This window comes from Sus scrofa, chromosome 6, assembly GCF_054392235.1.
Source record: "Sus scrofa isolate SSC_HxYL_T2T_F1_AM1 chromosome 6, Sscrofa_HxYL_maternal_Yorkshire_Landrace_v2.0, whole genome shotgun sequence".
Classification (NCBI taxonomy): domain Eukaryota; kingdom Metazoa; phylum Chordata; class Mammalia; order Artiodactyla; family Suidae; genus Sus; species Sus scrofa.
The window spans coordinates 140,217,747-140,243,519 of record NC_139388.1 but is presented as its reverse complement, the minus strand read 5'-3'; the positions used below and the strand labels follow the sequence as shown (position 1 = coordinate 140,243,519).

At 46.2% G+C, this 25,773-nt stretch overlaps 1 protein-coding gene and 1 long non-coding RNA gene across 4 annotated transcripts in view; one reads left to right on the top strand and one right to left on the bottom strand.

Annotated features, from left to right (window-relative positions):
- AK5 (adenylate kinase 5) overlaps positions 1 to 25,773 on the top strand; it is a 276,939-nt gene that overhangs the window by 236,047 nt on the left and 15,119 nt on the right. For 2 of the 3 annotated variants that reach the window (XM_021096460.2, XM_003127921.7), the window contains exons 11-13: positions 6,824 to 6,987; positions 9,826 to 9,942; positions 25,448 to 25,639. In XM_021096460.2, coding sequence (XP_020952119.2) covers positions 6,824 to 6,987; positions 9,826 to 9,942; positions 25,448 to 25,639 — 473 coding nt within the window. Of the gene's footprint in view, positions 1 to 6,823; positions 6,988 to 9,825; positions 9,943 to 25,447; positions 25,722 to 25,773 lie in introns of all 3 variants that reach the window. The other variant, XM_084964661.1, reaches the window with a different exon arrangement.
- On the bottom strand, positions 1,777 to 24,747 carry LOC146402839 (uncharacterized). The gene is made up of 2 exons (XR_014807963.1): positions 23,986 to 24,747; positions 1,777 to 5,553 (listed from the first exon to the last, which is right to left on the bottom strand). It is a non-coding gene; the product is annotated as an uncharacterized LOC146402839 (long non-coding RNA).

Sequence of the window (25,773 nt, the reverse complement as noted above, 5' to 3'; positions counted from 1 at the left end):
GAAGATAAACTTTATGAATTTGCCAAACCATGTACGTGTGTGTGTGTGTGCGTGTGTTTACACACACACACTAACATATATGTTAATTACCTGCAAGTGGTCTGGACATCTCAGAGGGATGGTTTGCCCCCATACTTGTTGTTAGATTATGTTTGATTCAAACCTTGATATGCTGGATGACACCCTGCAGATGTAATTTGGGAAGAGTTAAAGGAATGAGTAACCTCCTCTTGTTATAATTAGCATTTATCAGACAACAAGAAATCGGACAAGGAGATTTTTCAAAGATACTTGTGGCAAAGGGATAGATTTCAGAGACTCTTCAAATGTAGACTCAACTTTCAAAGTTGCTTAGGGCTTGGTCAGGAATGGGAGATGACAAGGTGCAAAGTCAAAGGTAGAATGAGACTGAGTTGAGTCTCATTTCCCCCCATTTTACAGATGAGGAACCTAACACTCAAAGAAATTAAGACTCCCAGAGCCACATGACTAGTAAGTGGTAGAGACAGAGTTTATTGCCAGACTCATCTATCCTGTGCCCTTCTCAATACATCACACTCCCTGTCCCACCATTCTCTGCAGGACACTTTCATGCTCCAAGTTACTTGACTGAAGATACCAAACTCAGCCTTCTGCTTTCCTCTTTGACATTTCCTATATTAGCAAAAGTAACCATGCATGCGCCTTGATTACCCTTCCCCTGCCTGGGCTAGGGTCCCTCCCTGCACCCCCACAGTGGTATTGACAGGCCTGGCTTGTAGCCCCCTCACACTGTTCACACTGCAGTTGAGGGAGGAGTATTTTCATAGGCGGTGTGGGGGCATAAAGTGGGAGATTAAATAGCAGAAGAACCCCAAGTCTATTAGCCCATTTGTTTGGCAGCTAAAATAAAATTGAAGATGACTTAAAGAGTCTGCCCAACACAGACAACAATGAATTTTGCATCTATGGGGCCACGGTTTAGGAATGAAGACCAAGAAATCCTTTATCAAAAGGGCATAGAAATATGAGGTGAAGAAGAAACCTTGCTGTGCAAGTAAGGTGGGAAGGAAAATCACAGAAGAAAATTCCATATGGGATAGAGAGGGAGAGAGAGAGAAAGAGAGAGGGGGAAGGAGAGAGAGAGAGAGAAGGGTATATATAGAGAGAGGTGGGTGGGTGGGTGTGTGTGTGTGTGTGTGTGTGTGTGTGTGTGTGTGTGTGTGTATGTAGAAAGAGAGAAAGAGAGATGAAAAAAACCAAAAGAGAGAGACCGAGGGAGAGACAGAGAGACTCTTTAGGCTCCTTCGCAGTTGGAAATCATGTTTCCACCAGGTCTCAAGGACAGCATCCGCTGCCACCCAAGTGTTACCTGAATCTGCCACCCAAGCACCACCTGCCACCCTCAGAAGAGGGGAGCCATGGCACAATGGGTAGACCAAGATTATGCCCCACGGGTCTTAGAATGGAAGCAAAGCAGAGAGTAAGACCAAGTGATTTCTTATAGGAATGAGAGTGAACATCAGGGGTGTTCTAGCCATAGTTGGGTGAGACCCGCAATTCATCTTGAATTCCTGGTTTGGGGCACCCGATGATATCAGGAAGACAGCAGCGAGCAATGGCTTGAAGCAAGATCTTAATTCTCTGCTCAGGAATTGAACCCAGGCAACCTGAGTGAAAACCCAGGAATTTTAGCCACTAGGCCACCAGGAACTAGAGGCTAGAAGTGAAGCTGCCCTGGCTTTTGTTCCTTTATGAAAATAAAAATTTTTCAAGGGGATCCACCGAAGCCGTAAGAACAGGCACAGAGTTTATTATCCGAGGCACAGCACAACATGTTGGAGAGCACACAGAGAATCGGTTTATTTATTTAAGACAGAAGCAAGGTAGAATACACACCCAAAGAGTGGGAGCATCCTCCTGAATGGGGATCGCTCCAGAAAGGTGATTTAAATCACTTATATGAGAGCAGTTCTTCCAGGACTTTATGTTCCTCCAGACAATCATCTTACTTTGGTTCCCACATCTGAGCATACCCAGGGCCCTCCCCAATATGTGTGAGCATCTTTCAACCAAGATGGATTCCAGCGTAGGTGCCTATGGGATATGGACAGCACATATTATGGGATAGTGCCCCTCCCTGTTTGACCCCTGAGACGTCTTTCTGCCCATGTGCAGTCAGGGAGGTCTCCTTGACCTCAAGAATGATAGATGTGGTCATCTTATCTGTTTACTCCAGCAGAGCTCAGCTCTTGCCATTAACTTTCCTCGATGTGTCAAAGTGAAACAAGTTCCAGTTTACTCAGCCTGACAAGTTCCAACAGTTCTCTGCCCAGGAGCTCTGCCTTCTACTTTACTGGGATGCTCTGCTCACCTATCAGCCTCCCCTTAGATGGTGAATTCTCTGAAGGCAAAAACAGGGCCTCTCAATCTTTTGATTCCCAGCTCTTAGCATAGCATCCAACCTACCGTGCTGCCCAAGAGACGCCTGTCAAATGAAGGGCTATATTAACAGGCCCCACACTTTAGATTGTAGCCTGCAGTTATCAAAATAGAATAAAATGTCAACAAAAGACACTATAGCCTGCTCTACACTGTGACTCTTCAAACCATTTTTCAGTGTAACAGAAACTTGCATCCATGCATTTGTCGGTATTTGGGATTCAGCTAATTATCTATCTGGCATCATCCTTCACTTGGCTTTCTTCCTGCCAGAATATGCTCAGACATACCAGCTTTACATTCTGAGGCCAAACATCCTGCAAAACCACATAGGAAGCAGGTCTCCTCTTGCAGAGCCCAGGAGTTGGCTCTGCAAGAGGAGAATGAATGAGTCCAGCAGAGGACTGACCCGGAAGAGAAGAAGCACACTGCAAAAGGCGGCTCAGGGGGCATGCCGAGGTGATGCAGCTTGTTTCATTTCCACCTCAGAGAACACCGGGTACCGAGGAGAATGCACGAGGGAGAGTCCAGTTGTGGGCCTGAGGCTCCCGGATCTGCAGGCTTCTCCCCTTGCATGGGTGCAGAGTTAGGGGAGCTGAAACAGGTGGGGATTCAGAGTATCTGTACTTCTCACAATAGAGCATCTTTGGCCTCACATAGAAAAAATATTAAATTACATTGGTGGTTGAGAATAACAATTCTTCACCTTTTTTTTTTTCCTCTAAGGGCTGACAGACCCTTCCAACGAGAACCTCCTCTTCTAGGCTCTCTTTGTGAATCACACCATGCAGTATCGCGTATAGGTTTGTCAGGGGGCTAAGCCTTGAGTAATGATACAGGAAAAATCAGTGAGATGAAAGTAAATGTGACAGCTCTTCATCTTCTATCCATCATCTTGTCACCGGAGAACACAGCCCACTCACTGGGGTATGTGGCACCTCAACAGATTTTTTCCCCATGTGACAAATTATCTTGGAAGGATATCAGAGCTCCGTTGTTTTTTATTTAAAAGTCATAAATGAAGGCCTCAAAGCCATTAAGTGACAGTGTATGAAAATTCACACATTTTGTGCCTCCGCGACAGTGATAAAAATCACTTTGTTCTCCAGTTAGGAACCATGAGAAGAATCAAACCATTGTACAGATTACTTAAAATTCCAGCGTGCCCGCACCATTTGCCCAAAGAATGTGAAGAATTTGCAGCTGTTGCTCCCACGAAAAAAAGGTTTCTAACTGGGGCAGCGGCTGCTGTTGAACACACAGCTGTGGTTAATTTGAGCTGAAGATTCTTCATTGCCTTTGTGTGCAGATTTATTAAATAACATTTTAGAGGAGCAAAAACTGTAATAGTCATATTAGTAGGCGGCTGCAGGAAGCAAATAATCGGAACGCTGCGTGTTTGCCTTGGAAGCTAAGTGAAAAGATGTGTTCCGCACGACTGGCTCCCAGCCATCCCAGGGAGAGAGTTTCCAGGTGAATCCAGCCCCAGACGTCCTCGTGGCCCCTGCAGGAGCCCAGCCTTTTGTTCCCCATCTCTTTCATCCGGAAGCACTTCTCCCCAGAGTGGCCTTCCCTTGCTCCCACTCTTGTTTCTATTATCTCAGGAGACAGGAGTCATAGGGCTTGGAGCAAACGTAGCATAGCTGGCAGTTGGCCGCTCCGGCTAAGTGGTCTGCATTATTTTTGCAAGCCTCCCTAATTGCCGTTTTCTGCCTACATCTAGACAATTCGTGACAATACAGTGAGGGGACTGAACCCTCCCCGTTTGGCTTAGAGCCTCTGGCTGGATGAGCAGAAGTCAGGAAACGTGGGTCTTTCCTGGATTTCCTGTCAAGGCCAAGGAGAGGGAGAGAGAGGTCCTTCTACGGATGAGACACCCCAGCTAGTGCCCCTCAAGAGGGGGGGTTGCCCAGCGCTGGGAGAAAGGAGTTTTGAATATGAAGAGAAGCCGGCCAGGAAAATTGCAGAGCAAGTCATAAATCCCCACTACCACGCTGAAACCTCATTTGTGTTTTACATGGCTATGTTAAATATTTCCTTTTAATAGGAAAAACCTCCAGGCAATAAGACATACCTCGTGAGATGGGTACTGTGGGGCAGAAGGTCTAGTGGGAGACGTGTAAGACAGGCCAGGGGCACCCCGCAGAGGTGAGGGCATGGGCTGGTCCCCACCAGAAGGATCCAGACCTCAGGGATGAAGGGAATCTCGATAGTTTGAAGGGGAAGCAAGAGCCTCGGAGGCTGAGGACCCGGAAGAGCCAAAGCACCCTGAAGAAGTACGTCATGATGAAGAAACGAAAGGTGGCTGGACAAGACAGGACGGTGTTGCCTGAGGATGAGACATGAAGAAAAGGGGACCTAGAGATTATCCTACTAAGTCAGACAGGGAAAGACAAACATCATATGTTATCACTTATATGTGGAATCTTAAAAAGAGGATATAAATGAGCTTATCTGCAGAAGAGAAACAGTCTCACAGACCTTGAAAAGCTTATGGTTACCAAAGGGGACAGGTGGGAGGGTAGGAGGAATGGACTGGGGGTTTGGGACTGGCTTCTGTACACAGAGGCACATGGAATGACTGGCCAACAGGGACCTGCTGTATAGCCCAGAGACCTCTCCCCAGTATTCTGCGGTGATCTATGTGGGAAAAGAATCTGTATAGGTATCACTGAGTCACTTTGTTGTCCAGCAGAAATTATCACAATACTGCAAATTAACTATACGTCAATAAAAGGTTTAAATGTGGGGGAAAAAAAAGAAATGAAAAAAAGTTGGAGAGGTTAAATGGAACTAGATTCTGGAAAGGTGAAATGCCACTCTGAGGAGTTGGGATTTTTATCCTGTGGGGCCTGGGAAGCCATTGGATACTCTGGAGCTGAGAAGTGACCTGCTTTTCAGGCATATCATCCTCCTAGCAGGTCCGCTGGACCCCTAAGCCTCCGCCAGTGCCCCAGGGAGAGGCAGGATGGCAGAGCATGAGGACCGCAGCGGTGGCTGGTCAATCTGGGTGCAGCAGGGAAGTGAGGGGGTGGCACCTCTGAGAGCCAGAGTCAAGGCTTCACATCCTAGGCTTGCTCCTTACTCATCTTGCCTGAGGCCGTCAACGTCTCTGTGCCTCTCCTTCCCCACCTGTAAAATGGCGATAATACCAGTGTCTGTCTCTCTTAAGATTATTTAAAATTAACATACGTAAAATGCTTAGAACAGTGACTGGTACAGTAAGCACTTGGCAAAGGTTAGCCATTCTTATTTTCAAGATGTAAAACCTGGAGTTCCCATCGTGGCACAGTGGAAACGAATCTGACTAGGAACCATGAGGTTGCAGGTTCGATCCCTGGCCTCGCTCAGTGGGTTAAAGATCTGGTGTTGCCATGAGCTGTGGCATAGGTGGCAGACATGGCTCGGATCTGGCGTTGCTGTGGCTCTGGCATGGGCCGGCAGCAACAGCTCCATTTCGACCCCTATCTGGGAACCTCCATATGCCGCAGGTGTGGCCCTCAAAAGACAAAAAGACAAAAAAAAGATGTAAAAATGTACAATTCAGTAACTTAGGGGAGCAAGGAGTCAAAGATGTCATGTTTATAAAAGACATGGGAGATCACCAATAATAGCTAGAAAACAACAGAAAATTTTCATATTGAGGGTTATTCTCCAAAATAACTACAACCTTCAGAAGTGTCAAGGAGACACAGAAGAACTCTTCTACCTGCAAAAAGACCAGAAGGATATGACAACTCAAGGCGGCAGGTGATTCTGAACTTGATCGATGGGCTTCAGGGGACATTACTGGCACCACTGGGACAATTCCATTGAGATGCGAATGGGGTCTGAAGATGGAGTGATATGGGAGGTTGTGCTTAGTTCCTTGTCTGGAGGAAATGACCCTTGAGGCACCCAGTTGGCAGCTGATTCTCAAACTTTCCAGAAGGTGCCTTGTACTCAGAATGCCTCTGTAAGTTTGTGATTATTTGCAAAAGAAAAGAATTCATCTTCAAAGTAACAGCTACCATTTGGTGAGCATTCACAGTGTATCAGGCACTGTGGTCTGTGTTTGCACAGGAGCAGGTTCAGTGCCCCTCCCCCACCCCCGGGAACCTCTCTACCACAACGGAGTCATGTGCCCCTCCTCTGCACCCCTGTAGCAGCAGGAACTCCTCCCCACCAGGCCACCTAGAGTGACCACTGCTGTTTGTAACACCCTCTGCCCTCCAAGGACATGCTGGTTGAGGGCAAGGTCCCTGTCCCATCCTCCACTGTACCTGCAGCTCCGCACCCACTCCCGGTCAATGCTCAGTACGTGCTAGGAATGAAGCCCTGAGACCCTCTCCCCATGCTGACTCCAGCCCCAAATGAGGCACCAGACTTGGGAGCGATGTCTGATACATGACTTCTTTTCTAGGTGGCCCAGGCTCTGGCAAAGGCACACAGTGTGAAAAGCTGGGGGAAAAATACGGATTGACGCATCTTTCGACTGATAAGCTTCTGCGGAATGAGCTGTCATCAGAATCTGAAAGAAGCAAATTGATCAGAGACGTCATGGAACGTGGCGAGCTGGTGCCCTCAGTAAGCCCGTCGCTACCTTCTCTGGCTGGGGGCAGATGTGGGAGTGTTTTGATTAATCTAAGCTCCTGGAACCAAGAAACCCAAAAGGACCATAGCTGTGTTTTACCTCCTTCTTCCGTGACAGCACAGAGGCAAGCAGGAGGTCCGCAGTAGAGGCCCATCTGCTGGATCACGTTGTCGAGGGCCCAGGTTCCTTCTGACTTGTTGCTCTGCCAGCCCCTTAAATATTAGCCTATTTCATATTTTCCCCTCAAATTGGTCCCCCCAGTTAGAGTTAAAAAAACCTTTAAAGCAGAAGTGAGCTTGGTGTAGCAGAGCCTAGAATTAGAACCCTCTAGAAAATAATAATATTCCTTTTTTTTTTTTTTTTTGTCTTTTTGCCTTTTCTAGGGCCGCTCCCGCAGCATATGGAGGTTCCCAGGCTAGGGGTTGAATCAGAGCTGTAGCTGCCAGCCTATACCACAGCCACAGCAATAGGGGATCCAAGCTGCATCTGTGACCTACACCACAGCTCACAGCAATGCCAGATCCTTAACCCACTGAGCGAGGCCAGGGATCGAACCCACAACCTCTTGGTTCCTAGTCTGATTTGTTAACCCCTGAGCCATGACGGAAACTCCTGAACCCTCTAGAAAATAGAAACTAACATTTTGGTCTAGTTCTGAGAGGTATGATAGCATTAACTTGAAATTTGGTGTCTTCCTTGTGTCGAGGAAGTAAAGAATACTGGCTTTTGTGCGTGTGTGTTCAAGTCACCATCTATCTGTGTGAAGCTGGATGCCACGGGCATCAAAAACCAATCATCCTGGACATTGCTATCTGGTGCAGTGGGTTAAGGATCTGGCATTGCCACAACTGAGGTGCAGGTCGCAGTTGTGGCACAGGTCACAACTGGGGTACAGGATCGATCCCTGGCCCAGGAACTTCCACATGCTGGGGGTACAGCCAAAAACAAAAACAAAAAACAACAAAAAGCAAGAAACAAAAACAAAAAACCATTCACCCCTTCCAGACTAGGTGACGTGCTAGGCTCTGTGGCCAGGGCTTGTATAGTCCACTCCCTAGTAGCTGACAGAGCACATGCCTCCTCTTTAACCAGCTGCAGTGTGTTTCCCACCTGGAAGCCAGCTTGGTCCTCACAAAAGGAAACAGGCCATTGCAGTTGCCTCCTGCTGCCCACTCTTTTCCACCACAGTTTATGCTTTTCACAGCAACCAGAGTGATTGCTTGAAAACCTTTATCCTCACCCCCAGAACCTCCCGAGGGCTCCCCGCCACGCTTAGAATGAAATCCAGAGTCCTTCCGGTGGCTCTGGACTCCAGCTCACTCTCCACCGGCCGTCTCTCTCCCACCACTGTCCCCTGGCTCACTCCCACCCAACCACTGACCTCCTGTTGCCCCTCCCACAGGCCAGCGCATTCCTGCCTCAGGGCCTTTGCACTCTGCTTCCTCAGCCCGAGTGCCCTTCCTTCACATTGGCATGTAGTTTGCGCCTTTACTTCATCCAAAGCTCTACTTAAATATCACAATTTATCAAAGAGACCCTCCCCGAACACCCCATCTAAAATAACACCTCCCAAATGCTGCTCCTACAGCCCTGCTTTAATTTTGTTCCTAGTGGTTCTCTCTGATTATTTTTATATATTTATTCGTTCATCAGCAATTTGTCTTTTTCACTAGAATGTTATCTAGGGATAGTTTCTGACTACCCTTGTGATGGCTGCATTCCCCAAGCCCCTGTCCAAAGTCAGGGGATACCAGGGAGCCAGAGAACACAGGGAATGTTCCCACCCCATTTGGGCAGCTAGTAGCATTTTCCTATCTCCACTCCCAAGTTTCCATGTTTTTCGCAAGTTTAAATTTTTTTTTTTTTTTTCTTTTTATGGCCACACCCGCAGCATATGGAAGTTCCCAGGCTAGGGGTCAAATAGGAGCTGGAGCTGCTGGCCTACACCACAGCTATAGCAATGTGGGATCCAAGCTGAGTCTGCAACCTACACCATGGCTCACAGCAATGCTGGATTCTCAACCCCCTGAGCAAGGACAGGGGGTTGAACCCGAATCCTCATGGATACTAGTCAGGTTCGTTACCACTGAGCCACGACGGGAATGCCACAAGTTAAATTTATTTTTTTTTATATACATTTATTAAGATAGGGTGCTTGTGAGGGATATAAAGCAGGCAGGGAAAGAAGCTCTGCACCACAAGTTAAAGAATGAAAAAAATTTTTTTGGTCTTGCCCAAGGTATGTGGAAGTTCCCAGGCCAGAGATTGAACCTGCGCCACAGCAGTGACCCAAGCCACAGCAGTGACAATGCCAAGTCCTTAACTGCTAAGCCACCAGGGAACTCCTAAAGCAAAAATTTTTTAACAAAGAAAATGATATTGCTGAAAAATGCTTCTTCATATCTACCAAAAATCTCCTCACTCAGTGCGTGTCAATTTTTATAAAATATTTACTGGAAAAAAATCAATATGAAGCACAGTTTATACCATGTTTTGTCTAGTCTTAAGCTGCCACGAGGCCTAATTTGTCGAGTGCTACTATATGAAATATACCACCCTTTTTCACCTGCTTTAAGGTGCCTTTACTTTTAGACACCCTAGTAAAATATAACCAATAAGAATATACCAGTACGAAAAGATACCTACCAATTCCATAGATATTAAAATGGGCTGGAGGGGGCAGGGTGGGGAGAGGGAGATTTAGAATGGATGACATTCAGTGCACTGTCCACTGTTCATCTCGCGGGACCCTTTGCCCCTCCTGCAAAGGGATGACCTGGGAGACCCGTGGTAACTCCAGTGTCGTGCTGACCGCTCTCCCTCTGCTCCAGGGCATCATTCTGGAGCTCCTGAAGGAGGCCATGGTGGCTAGTCTCAGCAACACCAAGGGCTTCCTGATTGATGGCTACCCTCGCGAAGTGAAGCAAGGGGAAGAGTTCGGGCGTAGGGTGAGTGTCGTTACGGGGATCATCCCAGAAGAAAAATAGGGGACATCATTGATGCTGGGGGATAAATTCAAAGTCTATCCTTTTCTCAATTACATTAAATAAAATTTTCTATTACTGATGCCAGAAATTCAGCACGCAGACGACACAGAGGAGTGGGGGTGTGGTGATGCTGGTGTTGGATTTATTGGTTCCAAGAACAGAAACCTCCAACAGTGGGTCACACTTGGATGGATCCATATATTCAGATTTGTTCTTCAGTGATCTGACTTTCTCCATCTTTTGGATTTTCTTTTTTTTGGCCATGCTCATGGCATGTGAAAGTTCCCAGGCCAGGGATCAAACCCACGCTACAGCAGCAACCCAATGCAGTGACAATGCTACAGCCTTAACCCACTGCACCGCAAGGGAACTCCCTGGATTTTCTTTCTTTGTGTTGACCTCATTTGCTTCCTATCACAGGCTTATATTCTTTTTTAAAAAGCATTTTTTTTATTGAAGCATGGTTGGTTTATAATGTTAGTTTTAAGTGTACAACACAGTGATTCAGTTTTACACACACGTATATATACACGTAAAAAAAAGAATATATATATTCTTTTTCAGACTCTTTTCCCATGTAGGTAATTACAAAGTATTGAGTATAACTCCCTGTGCTATACAGTAGGTCCTTGTTGTCACAGGCTTGTATTCTATCATCTGACTCCCCAGAAAAGTGTTTCTCTTCTCCAGTGGGTCCAGCAAAAACAACTCAGGGCTTTGTTTTTTTATTCTGGATGACTAGGTCATGAGTCCATCACTGTGGATATCCAGGATTGGCCTGGTCCAGCCTGGAGGACCAGGGCAGGGATGGGAAGAAAAGAGAGAGCATGGGTACCACACCTGAACCACACAGACTGAGAAAGGAATGGGAGCTATGCAAAGGAAAATAGGATGCCTTTAGAAGAAGTCAGGGAGAACGGATGCTAGACAGGCAGAATCGCAGAATCGGATACCTGCACCCCTCCACCTCCCACCATCCCAGCCTCCCCAAGTCCCACCTTCTCCTAGTGAAGAGGGTGGGTTGGAGCCATTCACAGGGGAGCAGCAAAGAACATCGATCCTGTCATTTAATGAAGCTACTCTGGGCTGAGCCCTGTGCTCCACACGTCACTACATTATCTCTAATCTTATAAAGTCCAAGCAAGAGGGGGAAAAAGTGGTCCCTATTTATTAAACAAAGACTCCAGAACCTATGGGAATTAATATTTATATAAAGATCTCTCTCAGACATTTTAAAACATTTTTATGTATATTATTTCATTTGATTTATTTTGATGACCTTTTAAATAAGGAAAGACGGTATCTTCTTTATGGTAATGATGATCAGCTAAGCCCAGAGAGGTTACATGACTTCCCCACAGCCACACAGCTAGTAAGTGTCAAGTCACTGGTAAGTGACTACTGGTAGGACTAAGATTGGGGGAGGGGGGAGGCATCTCCATCCAGCTCTCACACTGCGGCATTAAGGGGAGTTGTGCCTGTGTATCTCCTGGGGGGTAATTTGACTTCCTTCTGAGAGTCTCTTTTTTTTTTTTTTTTGGTCTTTTTAGGCCACACCCATGGCATAAGGAGGTTCCCAGGCTAGGGGTCCAATCGGAGCTGAAGCTGCCAGCCTACACCATAGCCACAGCAATGCGGGATCTGAGCCGGGTCTGCGACCTACACCACAGCTCACGGCAACGCCAGATCCTTAACCCACTGAGCAAGGCCAGGGATCAAACCCTCTTCCTCATGGATACTAGTCGGTGCATTAACGGCTGAGCCATGATGGGAATGCCTGAGACTCTTTATTTAATTTCCTTAGATGCTATCTAAATATTAAAAGGATAATTGCTCACTCTCCCTTGCGTTTCCTGCTTGCAAGCAGAGTCAGAGATAAAAGTTCCTAGCCCATTTGGCAAGGGGGGGCCCCTGACTGCCCCCAAGGCTGATTTTCTCCATCGCAGCTCAGGAGTCTTTGTCAGCAAGATGGGGGTGGGCAGGGGGAAATGGGTTTGTGTGGCAGAGCCTGGGACCCTGGCAGTTCCAGGCAGTTTCTGGTGAGCAATCACGCACCAGAATTCTAATGAGCCTTTTTCCACAAAACAAACCACTTTAGGAGTTCAGCCTTCCATATAATCAATGGCTTTTTTTACAACATAGGACTGGAAGGATTCTTCTCCTTTTTTAAAATCATGGTAATATTTGATCACTTTCTATTTACAGAACAGAAAATTCACCACCTTAACCAGTTTTAAGTATACCGTTCAGTGATGTTGAGTGAATTTGTGTTGTTGTGCAACCAATCTCCAGAACTCTTTTCATCATGCAAAACTGAAACTCCACTCCAGGGAACAACAACTTCCCATTTCCCCCTCCTCCGGCCCCTGGCAACCACAGCTCCACTTTGCATCTCTATGAACTGACTACTCCAGGTCTCTCACATAAGTGCAATCAGACCGATTTGACCTTTTGTGGCTGGCTGATTTCACTTCACAGGCTGTCGTCAAGGTTCATTCATGTTGCAGCATGTGCGAACATTTCCTTCCTTGTTAAGGCTGAATAATATTTTGTTGTTCATTCAACAACGGCTACTTGGGTTACTTCCACTTCCTGGCTGTTAGGAACGTAGCTGTACAAATAGCTCTTCAAGACCTTACTTGCAACTCTTTTCTTTTTTTTTTCTTGTTAGGGTTGCAACTGAGGCATATGGAGGTTCCCAGGCTAGGGGTGGAATCGGAGCTGCAGCTGCCAGCCCACGCCACAGCCACAGCAACATGGGATCCCAGCTTCATCTTTGACCTACAGCACAGCTCATGGCAATGCCAGATCCTTAACCCACTGAGCAGGGCCAGGGATCAAACCCACATCCTCATGGATACTAGTCGGGTTTGTTTCTGATGAGCCACAACAGGAACACCCCTGCTTGCAACTCTTTTGAGGTATATAAACAGAAGTGAAATTGCTGGATCGTCTGGTAATGCTATTTTTAATTTTTTAAGGAATCAATACGTACCTATACATACTGCCAGCCATAGTGGCTGCACCATTTTGCATTCCCACCAACAGCACACAAGAGTTCCAGTTTCTCTGCATCCTCGCCAACACATACTTTCTGGGGTTTTGGGTTGGGTTTTTTATTTGTTTGTTGTAGTAACCATCCTAATGGGTATGAGGTAATATCTCATTGTGGTTTGGGTTTGCATTTCCCTAATAATTAATGATGTTGAGCATCTTTTCATGTTCTTGTTGGCCATTCATATGTCTTCTTTGGAGAAACGTTTATTCAAGTCTTTTGGCCATTTTTTTACCCAGGCTATTTGGTTTTTGTTGTTGAGTTGTAGGAGTTGGGTTATATTCTGGACTTTAACCCCTTATCAGGTGTATTATTTGCTAATATTTTTTCCTATTGCATAGGTTATTACCTTTTCATTTTATTTATTGTGTCCTTTGATTCACAGAAGTTTTTAATTTTGATATAATCCAGTTGATCTATTTTTGCTTTTGTTTCCTATGTTTTTAGTGTCATGTACAAAAAAATTATTGCCAAATCTAGTATTGATGCTATTCCCCTATGTTTTCTTATAAGGAGGTTGTACTTTTCACTCTTACATTTAGGTCTTTAATCCATTTTGACCTAATTTTTGTATATGGTATAACATAAGAATCCGTCTCCATTCTTTGCATATAGACAGCCAGTTGTCCCAACACCACTGGTTGAAAAGACTGTTTTTCCCCCACTGAATGGTCTCGGCACCCTTGTGAAAAATCATTTGACCATATATGTGAGAGTTTATTTCTGGGCTATATACTATATTCCATTGGTCTAAATTACTAACTTTTTGCCAGTATCAAACTGGTTTGATTACTGTAGCTTTGTAATAAGTTTTTAAATCAGCAAGCGTGAGCCCTCCAACTTTGTTTTTTTTCAAGATTTGCTTTGGCTCTTCAGGGTCCCTTGAGATCCCACATGAATTTTAGGATGAATATTTCTGTTTCTGCAACAACAACAACAACAACCAAATGCCATTGAAACTTTGATAGGGAGGAGTTCCCTTTGTGGCACAGCGGAAACAAATCCAACTGCAATCCATGAGGATGTGGGTTCAATACCTGGCCTCGCTCAGTGGGTTAAGGATCTGGCGTTGCCATGAGCTGCCGTGTAAGTCACAGATGCAGCTCGCCTCTGCCATTGCTGTGGCTGTGGTGTAGACCAGTAGCCACAGCTCCACTTCAGCCCCTAGCTTTGGAACTTCCATATTCTGCGGGTGCTAAAAAAAAAGCACAAAGAAAAAAGAAAAGAAACTTTGCTAGGGATTGTGTTAAATCTGTTGATCACTTTGGTAGTATTGACAACTTAACCATATTGTCTCCTGTGGGTTGTGTTACATTTGTGTCCATTCTGATCTTCAGTGTCCGGGCTGTGAATAGTGTCCCTGGGGATACTCTCTGAATAACCGAGGAACAGGGCATCTTTCCTGCACCACCTCAGAATAAGGGCCTGTGCAAGCCAAGGGGTGAAAGGAGATCCAGAGAAGAGGAAGGTGTGGTTACACCCTTGAAGGGCTCCCTGCTGAGCAGGGATTGGCACTTGTATAAACACACCAGTAAAACACAAGGAGGAGAATTCCTGCTGTGGTTCAGCGGGTTAAGAACCTGACATAGTGTCCATGAGGATGGGAGTTCAATCCCTGGCCTCGCTTCATGGGTTAAGGATCCAGCATTGCCATAAGCTGCGGCATAGGTCAAAGGTGCAGCTTGGATCCTGCGTTGCTGTGGCTGTGGGAGCTGTGGCCGGCAGTTGCAGCTCCAATTTGACTCCTAGCCTGGGTATTTCCATATGCTGCAGGTGTGGCCGTAAAAAAAAAAAACAAAACAAAACTTTAAAACAGGGGTGGGTCATGAGTGCTGGCTGCTGTCCTTCAACAATGTTGACTGAGATTCAGGCTTCAAGGTGGCGGCTCTTTCTCCACCAGGTTATGTCACATTTGACCTTGCCCATGAACTTTTTTTAAAATATTTTAATGATTTTTATTTTTCCATTATATTTGGTTACAGAAACTCGTCAATTTCTACTGTGCCGCATAGTGACCCAGTCACGCATAGCTATACCTTCTTTTTCTCACGTCATCCTCAGTCATGCATGATCCATCATAAGTGGACCTTGCCTGGGAACTTAATGTCCAGGAGCCCTAGGAGGGTCTCTGGGAAGGTCAGGAGGGTCAGGGCAGGTCATGCCCTTGCTTGGCAGTGCTGGCAAAAAAATCCTTTTCAGTGTCTTTTTTTTTTATTATTATTATTGTTCTCAGTGGCAGTAAAATGGTCTTTTGAAATCCCCAAATGGCCAAGAGTGATAAATAAGGTATAGGGTAAAAATGAGCATTTTTTTTTTTTGTCAACCACTGTATGGAACCAACAACAAAAGTATGATCTTTATTCTCCTTTTGAGGCTTTCTGAACTGGGTCGGAAGGCACATATCTGAACCTAGACCTACAGGACCCGCACCGTTTGGAGCAGTGACAGCGCCGTTGTGTTCTTGTAGAGCCTCCCTCAGTGGTATCTTTAAAGCACATCACTTACGCTGCGGGGAGTCAGAAAACTGCATTTTCATCTCTGCCATAGACTAGTGTCACCCTGCCCAGGTCACTCAACTTCAGATTCATCTTCTGTAAAACAGAAATAATAACATAGCTGCCAAACCCCATTTAGAGGGTTTTGTGACCATCAAATGAGATAACATGCATAAATGGGTTTTCTAAGCTATAAAAAACTAAAATATCATCTAGTTTAAGGTCACTCATTTTTTTTTAGATCTTTTTATAATACTTGATTTACATTATTCTGTAGGGTCACTCACTTTTATTTATTTATGTATTTTTATTTTATTTATTTATTTATTTTTGCTTTTTAGGGCCACACCCACAACATATTGAGGTTCCCAGGCTAGGGGTCAAATCAGAGCCATAGCCTCCGACCTACCCAAAGCCACAGCAATGCAGGATCCGAGCCACGTCTGTGACCCACAGCTCACAGCAGTGCCAGCTTTTTAATGCACTGAGTGAGGCCAGGGATCAAACCTGCAACCTTATGGTTACTAGTTAGATTCATTTCCACTGCGCCACAGTGGAAACTCCGGGTCACTCATTTTTTAATCACACTTTGTACAAACCCATTAATGCCTCTCCATAATGCCTTTCTCCTTTGCTTATAACCCAGAATATAACCCAAGTCAGTTAAGGACTTTAGATGGCCAGCTGTCTGTTGCTGGCCTTTGAGTAAGTATGAATTCATAGCATCCCTATGATCTTCTTAAAGTCAAGCAAAGCTTTCTCTCTCACGGTGGGCCCTGTTCACACAGGGTTTAGAAAGTGTCAGAGGGAGTTCCCGGTGGCCTAGTGGTTAAGGATCTGGTGTTGTCACTGCTGTGGCTTGGGTCACTGCTGTGGCTCAGGTTTGATCCCTAGCCTGGGGATTTGTGCATGCCCAGGCCCCACAACTTTAAAAAAAAAAAGGATGGAGGAGTTCCCTTAGTGGCCCAGTGGTTAACATACCCTACTAGGATCCATGAGGATGAGGGTTCGATCTCTGGCCTCACTCGGTGGGTTAGGATCTGGCATTGCAGTGGCTGTGGTGTAGGCTAGTAGCTGCAGCTCTGATTCGACCCCTAGCCTGGGAACCTCCATATGCCATGGGTGCAGCCCTAAAAACCAAAAAAAAAAAAAGGTCAGAGAAGAGGCCTAACTAAAACTTGGGAGTGAGAAAGAGTCTCCAATGTGATGACTGGATAGTTTCAATCAATGCAAAATTCGTGATGCCCTTTCAAATAATATACAAGTATCCCCTTTCATTACTGAACTGACGACCTTCAAGTGAAATATCTGCAAAGACAAGTCTTTTGAATTCTGCTGGGAGGATTTGCAAAGATCAAGCATAATCTTGATTTGTCCCTGGGTACAGCAATTTAGAAGGTTCTAATATCAATTCGGCTTGTGTTCGAGAGAACACACCCATCCCGCCAAAACAAGCACCTGCTTTGAACCCAACCAGATGAACAAAGATCCTACAAACAGAGAACGAGCCACTGTTGATTCATTTATGCCCTAAAAGGACCCCACGATTTGTACAGCCCCCTCCAAATTACAGGCAAGTAATTAATTTGAAATTTGGCAAGGACAAATACAGACGTCAGATTTTCCCCAGAGATGCAGAGTAATCGGCCTGGCTGAGAGCACAGCGAGTGTTCCTTCTGGACCTGTCAGCCCTGCAACTGTTTGAAGCCCATTCAGGCCTGCGGATGGTTTTCCAGCCCCAGGCATTTCACCAGCCCTTCTGTGTCACAGAGACTCAAGCCTGATGTTTGGGACCATCTGTGGCTGAAAAAAATCCAGTTCATTTAGTTAGGCTGATGCTTTTGCCTACCTGTAGCTGATGGCTCTGAGAGGCAGGTCCTCTGAGGATCAGCTCGGCTACCATACATGACACCACGAAAAACTACATGCAAACTCATGTTCATAGCTTAGGGGTGAGTCTGTGTGTGATTTCTCTGTTACCGCCTTATCTTCTGTTCCCAAGCCTGGCTTTTTCCCCCATTGAATTAATAAGCTGTGGCCTCATTATCCAACATAGTGTATTAGGGAAGGGGAGGTTGTTAGTGGTGTGTGTGTGTGTGTGTGTGTGTGTGTGTGTGTGTGTGTGTGCAAGAGAGAGAAAGGAGGAGAAAGAGAGGGTGGGGTGGGGTGGGGGGGGAGAGATAGAAGGAATATGAAGGAAGAGTTGGGATTTCTCACCACCATGCCCATTTCCTACCCCTTTTGTGAAGCCCTGGTTGTAGTGACTTCCTGTTCACAGGCCTGTCTTCAGAGCCTGGCTTTATGAGTCCATGTCAAATCACTTAACTGTACATAGTTCATTTCCTCTCCTATAAAATATAGATGGAAAATAGCTACCTCCAGCCATTTAAAAAAAGAAAAGAAAAGAAATCTTGCCATTTGCAACCACATAGATGGATCTAGAGAGCATTTTGCAAACGGAAACAAGTCCGATAAAGACAAATACCACATGACCTACTTATATGTGGAATCTGAAAAACCAACCAACCAAAACAAAACAAAAACAGACTCATGGATCTAAGAGAACAAACAGGCAGTTGCGAGAAGGGAGGCTGGGGGTAGGGAGTAAGCCAAATCGGTAAAGGAGATTAAGGTGTATAAACCTCCAGTCATGTAATAAATAAGCCACAAGGATATAATGTACAGCATAGGAAGTAGTATCAGTAATATTGTAATACTTCGTAGGAGGCAGACCATCACATCATAGTGAGCATTTCATGATGTATGCGAATGTCAGATCACTGTGCAGTACACCTGAAACCTACCCGATATTGTAGCTCAACTATATTTCAATTAAAAAAAGACCATAGGAGTTCCCGTCGTGGCGCAGTGGTTAACGAATCCGACTAGGAACCATGAGGTTGCGGGTTCGATCCTGCCCTTGCTCAGTGGGTTAACGATCCAGCATTGCGTGGGCTGTGGTGTAGGTTGCAGACGCGGCTCGGATCCTGCGTTGCTGTGGCTCTGGCGTAGGCTGGTGGCTACGGCTCTGATTGGACCCCTAGCCTGGGAATCTCCATATGCCGCGGGAGCGGCCCAAGAAATAGCAAAAAAAAAAAAAGACCCAAAAAAATAAATAAATAAATAAATAAAAATAAAAAAGGACCATAGTGGGGAAAAAAAAAAAAAAAAAAAAAGACCATAGTGGAGTTCTCATTGTGGCTCAGCAGTAACGAACTCAACTAGCATCCATGAGGACATGGGTTCAATCCCTGGCCTTGATCAGTGGGTTAAGGATCCAGCATGGCCATGAGCTACAGTGTAGGTCGAAGACAAGGCCCAGATCTGGCGCTGCTGTGGCTGTGGTATAAGCCGGCAGCCGCAGTTCTGAGTCAACCCCTAGCCTAGGAACTTCCATATGCCACAGGTGCGGCCCTAAACAGACAAAAACAAAAAAACAGGACAATAGCTCCTTCAATTCTTGTCGGAAGATCGAATGGAATCCCTGAAATGGGCCTTACACATGTCTAAGCCTACATACGGTGTTCAAAAAATCGTTACAGCTTTTTTTCCAAAATTATGTGTATTTTTTTCTGACTAGAAATAGGAATTATATAGATATGAGACAATACAGGAAAGTGTAACACAAAGACTGACTAACCACCCAGCGGTAACATGCTGATGTCCTGTCTCGGTTCTGTTTTCATGCGGTTAAAATCATACAGAATACATAACTAACCTAATAATAGCTGCTGTTTTTTGAGCACTTAAACTGCCAGGAACCAAACTAGATGTCTCACCTACGTCATTGTATTAATCTTTTTTCTTTTTCTTTGTCTTTCGTCCTTTTAGGGTCGCACCCACAGCATATGGAGGTTCCCAGGCTAGGGGTCAAATTGGAACTGTTGCCACTGGCCTACGCCAGAGCCACAGCAACGCCAGCTCCGAGCCACGTCTGCCACCTACACCACAGCTCACAGTAACACCGGATCCTTAACCCACTGAGCGATGCCAGGGATCGAACCCGCAACCTCATGGTTCCTAGTTGGATTCATTTCTGCTGCACCACAACGGGAACGCCCATTGTATTCATCTTTACAGTCCTATTCTGTAGGTATTGTTAGCCCCACCTTATAGATTGTTAACATCTCATGGAGGGTATGTGTGTTCCTCCTGACTCTCCCTGGTGTGAAATCAAAAGGCTTTCCTGAGTTCCCGTTGTGGCTCAGCGGATTACGAACCCCACTAGTATCCATGAGGATGCAGATTCGATTCCTGGCCTCAATCAGTGGGTGAAGGATCTGGTGTTGCTGTGAGCTGTGTTGTAGGTTACAGACATGGCTGGATCTGGCGTTGCTGTGACTGTGGTGTAGGCTGGTAGCTGTAGCTCTGATTCGACCCCTAGCCTGGGAATTTCCACATGATGCAGGTTTGGCCCTAAAAAGCCAAAAAAAAAGGACTTTCCTGTGTTAACCCAGCATTTACACTACAGCTGCCAAACTCAGCACATATTAACAGAAGTAAAATGCATAGGATTGTTCTTGCCTTTCCCTCCCAGGAGTCTCTTAGCTGAAACTCTGGCCTTAGCCTGACTACGCAGATGAGCTTTGGTGGATGTGTGGATAATGACCGTATGTCCCACTGCCTGGCTGCTCTTGACCACCTCTTAACTCTTTAGCTACAGAATAAGTGATTCTGTTTATCCATGCATTCTAACCTGCGAGATGAGCTCTTAGCAAAAAAAAAAAAAAAAGTTTTGAGGCTGGAGGCCAGCCAGGGAACTTTTCAGTTGGTGTTTCCTGGTGGTTTGGAATTGTGGGGAGCTTTGGAATTTTCCACTTGAGACTTTCTGTACTCTTTTTCTGACTTCCGGTTCCCTGCAGAACTGTCGACTGTGTAATGGCACTATCAGGGCAGGCGTTATGTTGGCGATGGGGTGGAATTTTTTTTTTTTTTTTTTTTTTGTCTTTTTGCCTTTTCTAGGGCTGCTCCCGAGGCATGTGGAGGTTCCCAGGCTAAGGGTCTAATCAGGTCTGTAGCCACCAGCCTACGCCAGAGCCACAGCAACGCAGGATCCGAGCCTCGTCTGCGACCTATACACCACAGCTCACGGCAACACCGGATCCTTAACCCACTGAGCAAGGCCAAGGATCGAACTTGCAACCTCAGAGTTCCTAGTTGGATTCGTTAACCACTGAGCCACGACGGGAACTCCCCGGGGTGGAATTATGATTATTAGGGTTGTGTATTCAGAAAGGCTGGAATGCCCCCTTCACCCCGCCTCCACTGAGGTTCCAAGGGGGGATAAAGTTCAGGGGTGAGAGCAAATGTGTCATCGGCCTGTGACTGCCATTAGCTGGGCTGTCATCTTCCAGTGCAGGGAGGCTGGTAAACACACTGGAGTGTGTGACTTAGGCTAAAAGTGTGAGTGGGGCCTCTGATCCTTTCTCAACCCACGTCTGACCAACAAGAGCCTTTATAAAGTTTAAAGGGATGAAAACATTGCCAGGCCCACATTAGATAACCTTAGCTCACATTTACATATTCTTGAAATGGGCAGTGTGTTCACACATTTAATCCTCACCACTGTTAGAGGAGGTAGGAACTCTTGTCAGCCTCATTTGAAATGAGGAAACTGAGGTATTCCCTGGTGGCTCGGCGGGTTAAGGATCTGGCATTGTCACTGCTCCAGTGTGGGTTTGATCCCTGGTCCTAGAACTTCTGCATGCGTCAGACACTGCCAAAAAAAAAAAATTTTTTTTTTTTTTGTCTTTTGTCCTTTTGAGGGCATATGGAGGTTCCCAGGCAAGGGGTTGAATCGGAGCTGTAGCCACCAGCCTACACCACAGCCACAGCAAGGCCAGATCCAAGCTGAGTCTTTGACCTACATACACCATAGCTCACAGGAACGCCGGATCCTTAACCCACTGAGGGAGGCCAGGGATCGAACCCACAACCTCATGGTTCCTAGTCAGATTTGTTTCCTCTGTGCCATGACGGGAACTCCCCCCTAAATTTTTTTAATTGAAAAATAAAATAGGAGTTCCCGTCGTGGCTCAGCAGAAACGAATCTGACTAGTATCCACGAGGGTGCAGGTTTGATCCCTGGCCTCGCTCAGTGGGTTAAGGATCTGGTGTTGCCATGAGCTGTGGTATAGGTCAAAGACTCAGCTTGGATCTGGCCTTGCTATGGCTGTGGTGTAGGCCAGCAGCTACAGCTCCGATTGGACCCCTAGCCTGGGAACTTCCATATGCCACAGGTGCGGTCCTAAAAAGACCAAAAAAAAAAAAGGAGTTAAGTGCAAAAAAAGAAAGAAAGAAAGAAAAGAAAATGAGGAAACTGAGGCACTCAGAGAGAACAAGAAAGCTAATCTCCTGAGCCCACAGAAGATCCGCATGGCAGGACCTTGCTCGGTGGTAATATGGCCTAACACTGTCCTGACTTAATCAGAAGAAAACTAAAGGACAGCAGGGTAAATGCCTCTTTCTGCTCCACCTGCTGACTTCCTCACCCAGTGGGCTGCTCTCAGCTGGGGTCAGGGCTGAACCCCACCAGGACCCAGAAAGCACGTGAGAGCCGGTTTCTGCAAAATAAATGAAAGGGCCTCTGACACTGTCCACTTCTTTGCCTACTACCCCACCCTCCTCTCTCGGCTCCATTTGGCCCCCCAGGCATTGGGCCTGGGTCCCATTCTGAAGGCTCTGGCACTGTCCACTAGGGTGAAGTCACCAGGCTTTGGAGTTACAGGCAGCTGGTTGGGGGACTACCACTAACTAGTCCTCAGTGATCTTGAGCAAGTTAACCTCTGCGGGCCTCTGCTTCCTCCCTGCAGGGTGCTGGAAGGGTTAAGAGGGACGGCACAGTGCGTCAGCTGCTGAGATATTCTCACAGGGCCCTTGTGCTGTAATAGGGCTCCCCTGAATACCCTGAGGCCCTGAAGAGCCCAGTGCTGCTAGGGCAGAATTCCACAGAGCCAGCAGGGGGACCCCGGGGGGCATGGAGTGTCCCCAAGTCTCTATTCATCCAGACAAGGACAGAGCTCTCTGTTCTCCCACCCACGGGCTGTTAGAGGCCAACCACCGTCCAGGGAAGAAGAGGCAGAGTTGCTCCCAGGGACTTTCTAAAGGAATACATCCAAGCGTTTTGAAAAATAATTAAATGACATTTCATTCAAAGATTTCAAAAACTTTACGTCAATGGAAGAAATGAGCTTCGAAGCCATGAAAGGATATGGAGGAATCTTAAATGCATCTTGATTACTAAGTGAAAGAAGCCAGCTGAAAAGGTCTGAGTTCAACAATAGGATATTGTGGAAAAGGCAAAACTATAGAGACAGTAAAAAGATCGTAGCTGCCAGGGATAGGGAAGAAAGAGAGAGAGAAATGAATAGGAAGCACACAGAGAATTTTCTGGAAGGAGGAAGCTATTACACATTATACTATAATGGTGGATCAGGACATTGTGCCATTGTCAAAACCCATAGAAGGCACAACACAGAGAATGAGCCTTAAAGTCAACTGTGGACTTCAGTTAAGATTTCAGTACCATTCCATAAATTGTAACAAATATACCACAGTAAAGACCTAAAAGGGGAAACTGGGGGTTGGGAGTGGTATGGTTACTTTCTGTATTATCCTCTCAGTTTTTCCATAAATCTAAAACTTTTAGAAATTAAAAATCTATTAGTGGAAAAAAAAAAAAAATCAGTGGTACCAGCCACTTGCAAATGGAATGACTGCTCCATAGCTTTTAATGTAGAAAAGGAGTGCTGCCTCCAGGAGTGATGGGTTAGGTCAAACCGCAGTCTTGGCACAAGGAAATGGCTTGGTGGAACAGCTTCTCAAGCTATTATTTTGTGAAGAATCACTCAGGGATCTCCTTCAATCACTCAGAGTCTCAGTAGGTTGGGGATGATGCCTGAGCCTCTGCATTGCTAACATGCTCCCAGATGAAGCCTGTGTCACTGGTCCACGGCCCACACTTTGAGAATCAATGTAGAACACAAAGCTACATCTCAGTCCTGCACTTATATTGGTCCAATTACTGCCAGCTCAGGCACACATTATCCTTGTTTGTACCTGAGTGAGTCCCTGAATGATCTTTTGTTCCCCTTCCCACCGCCGCCAAGTAGCCTGAAAACTCCCACCATAAGAAAAATCGCCTAGTCTCCAAAGACAACCCCATCGGGAAATTGTTCCAGGAGCCAAACTCTGTAACTGAACCCTAGGCTGCCTCCCAAGCTCGCCCTCTGCTGGCGGATCAGGGTCATTGTCTTTCAAACTTAACGCCCTGCCTTCCTACTGCTCAAAGGCTCATATTTTTTTCCTTCCAATTAATAAAGACAGAAGAGTTACGTGACATGTTCCAGAGCTTTATTTTACTCTTATAGATTTCGAATTTTTTTCTTCTAGATTTTTCACTCTGTTCCTTAAAATACCTTCTTCAGAGGGGATAGATAAATGAAAAAAACTTACCAACAACTTGGAACTCTGTGTTGTCTTCAGGTCCTCCCCTGCCCTGACTTTGTGTCCATCCCACCCAGGCTCTTTTCACAGTGGGGAGGTGAGCCTTCATTTCCACCACAGGATCAGGAGGGAGCAAAGGTTTCCTTTGATCCAAACACCGTAGCCCAGTATGTGAAATAAGCTGGTATATAGCTGGTAGTTCCTGTTTGCTACATGCCAAGCAATCTACTTAATTATTTTATTTAATTGTATTTAATCCTCACAGCAGTTCTGTAATCATCATCATGGTACAAATGAGAAAGTTGGGGTGCAGAGAGGCTGAGTGACACTTTTAATTAATGATGAAGTCAAGAAACTTCTAATAAGTAGTTCTTTTCTCCAATAGGGTTCTGGAGGCTGATGGGCTCAGCTGGCTGGTTCTCACGTGAAGTCCTTTATTTAGCTGCAGTCAGAGAGTGGCTAAGGCCGGAGTGTAGACATGTCTGGAGCAGAGCCTGGGATGTCCAAAACAGCTAAGGGCTAGTCAGGCATCTCTGTCCACGTGGCTCCTCCATGTGGCAAGCGTGGGCTTCTTCACAGCTTGGCAGTCAGTCCTTGGATGTCTTAGATGGCCAGGCAGGAACTGCAAAACTTTTTATCTTGCTTCTGTACGCATGTAGAATCATTTCCACCAGATTCTGTTGGTCAAGGCAGGTACAGTTCAGAAGTCCCTTGTGGTGCAGCAGGTTAAGGATCCCGCCTTGTCACTGCAACAGCGTGGGTAGCTACTGTGGTGTGAGTTCTATCCCTGATCCGGGAATTGCCGTGTGCCATGGGCTCAGCCAAAGGAAAACAAACAAATGGTTACAGATTAATTCAGATTCAAAGAGGTAGAGAGGAATGGACTCTGCCTCAATGGGGGAAGAGCTTAAAGTACATCAAGGTAAGGAATCAATGGAGATCATCTTAGAGACAAGTCACCACACCAGGATTTGACCCTAAGCAGCCTGACCCCAAGCTTTGTGTGACCCCAACCATCATGGTGTCCTAACTCCCGTGTAATACAGACACAGCCACATGGTGCTCCTGGTGGCTAGTGTAAGATGGTGGTACAAATGGGAGGTGATTAGTCTGCCTCAGTAGGTCAAGGAAAGCTCCCAGCAAGAAACATCACACCCACACCCACACCCAGACCCACACCCACACCCACACCTCCCCTTAGTGTGGAGGACAGATCGTGACTGCATTGGGTAGCATTCTGGATAATCCCTGCATTGCATGAGATGAGTGAAAACTTAGGACAAGGGACGGCTCTGAGGCAGCCTTTGGAAAGCCACTGACCCGGCAACAAGCAGTCCTCCCTCTGCCACAAGGTGGGTCTGAGACCTTGGGAGGAAGCAGAAGGCCAAGGAAGGAATGAACCAGGGCCCCCAGATCTTTCCAGAACCTGGGAGAGGGGAATTGCTGACCATGTTGTGCTCTCCGCCCCCAGATCGGGGACCCGCATTTGGTGATCTGTATGGACTGCTCGGCAGACACCATGACCAACCGCCTTCTCCAGAGGCGCCAGAGCAGCCCGTGCGCGGACGAGGACACCACCACCATTGCCAAGCGCCTTGAGACCTACTACCGAGCCTCCATCCCTGTGGTCGCCTACTATGAGACCAAAACACAGCTACATAAGGTGAGTTGCCTCCCCCCAATAAGCCAGCCTCCCACTTTTTTTTTTTTTTTTTTTTTTTTTTTGGCTTTTTGCCTTTTCTAGGGCCACTCCCGCAGCATATGGAGGTTCCCAGGCTAGGGGTTGAATTGGAGCTG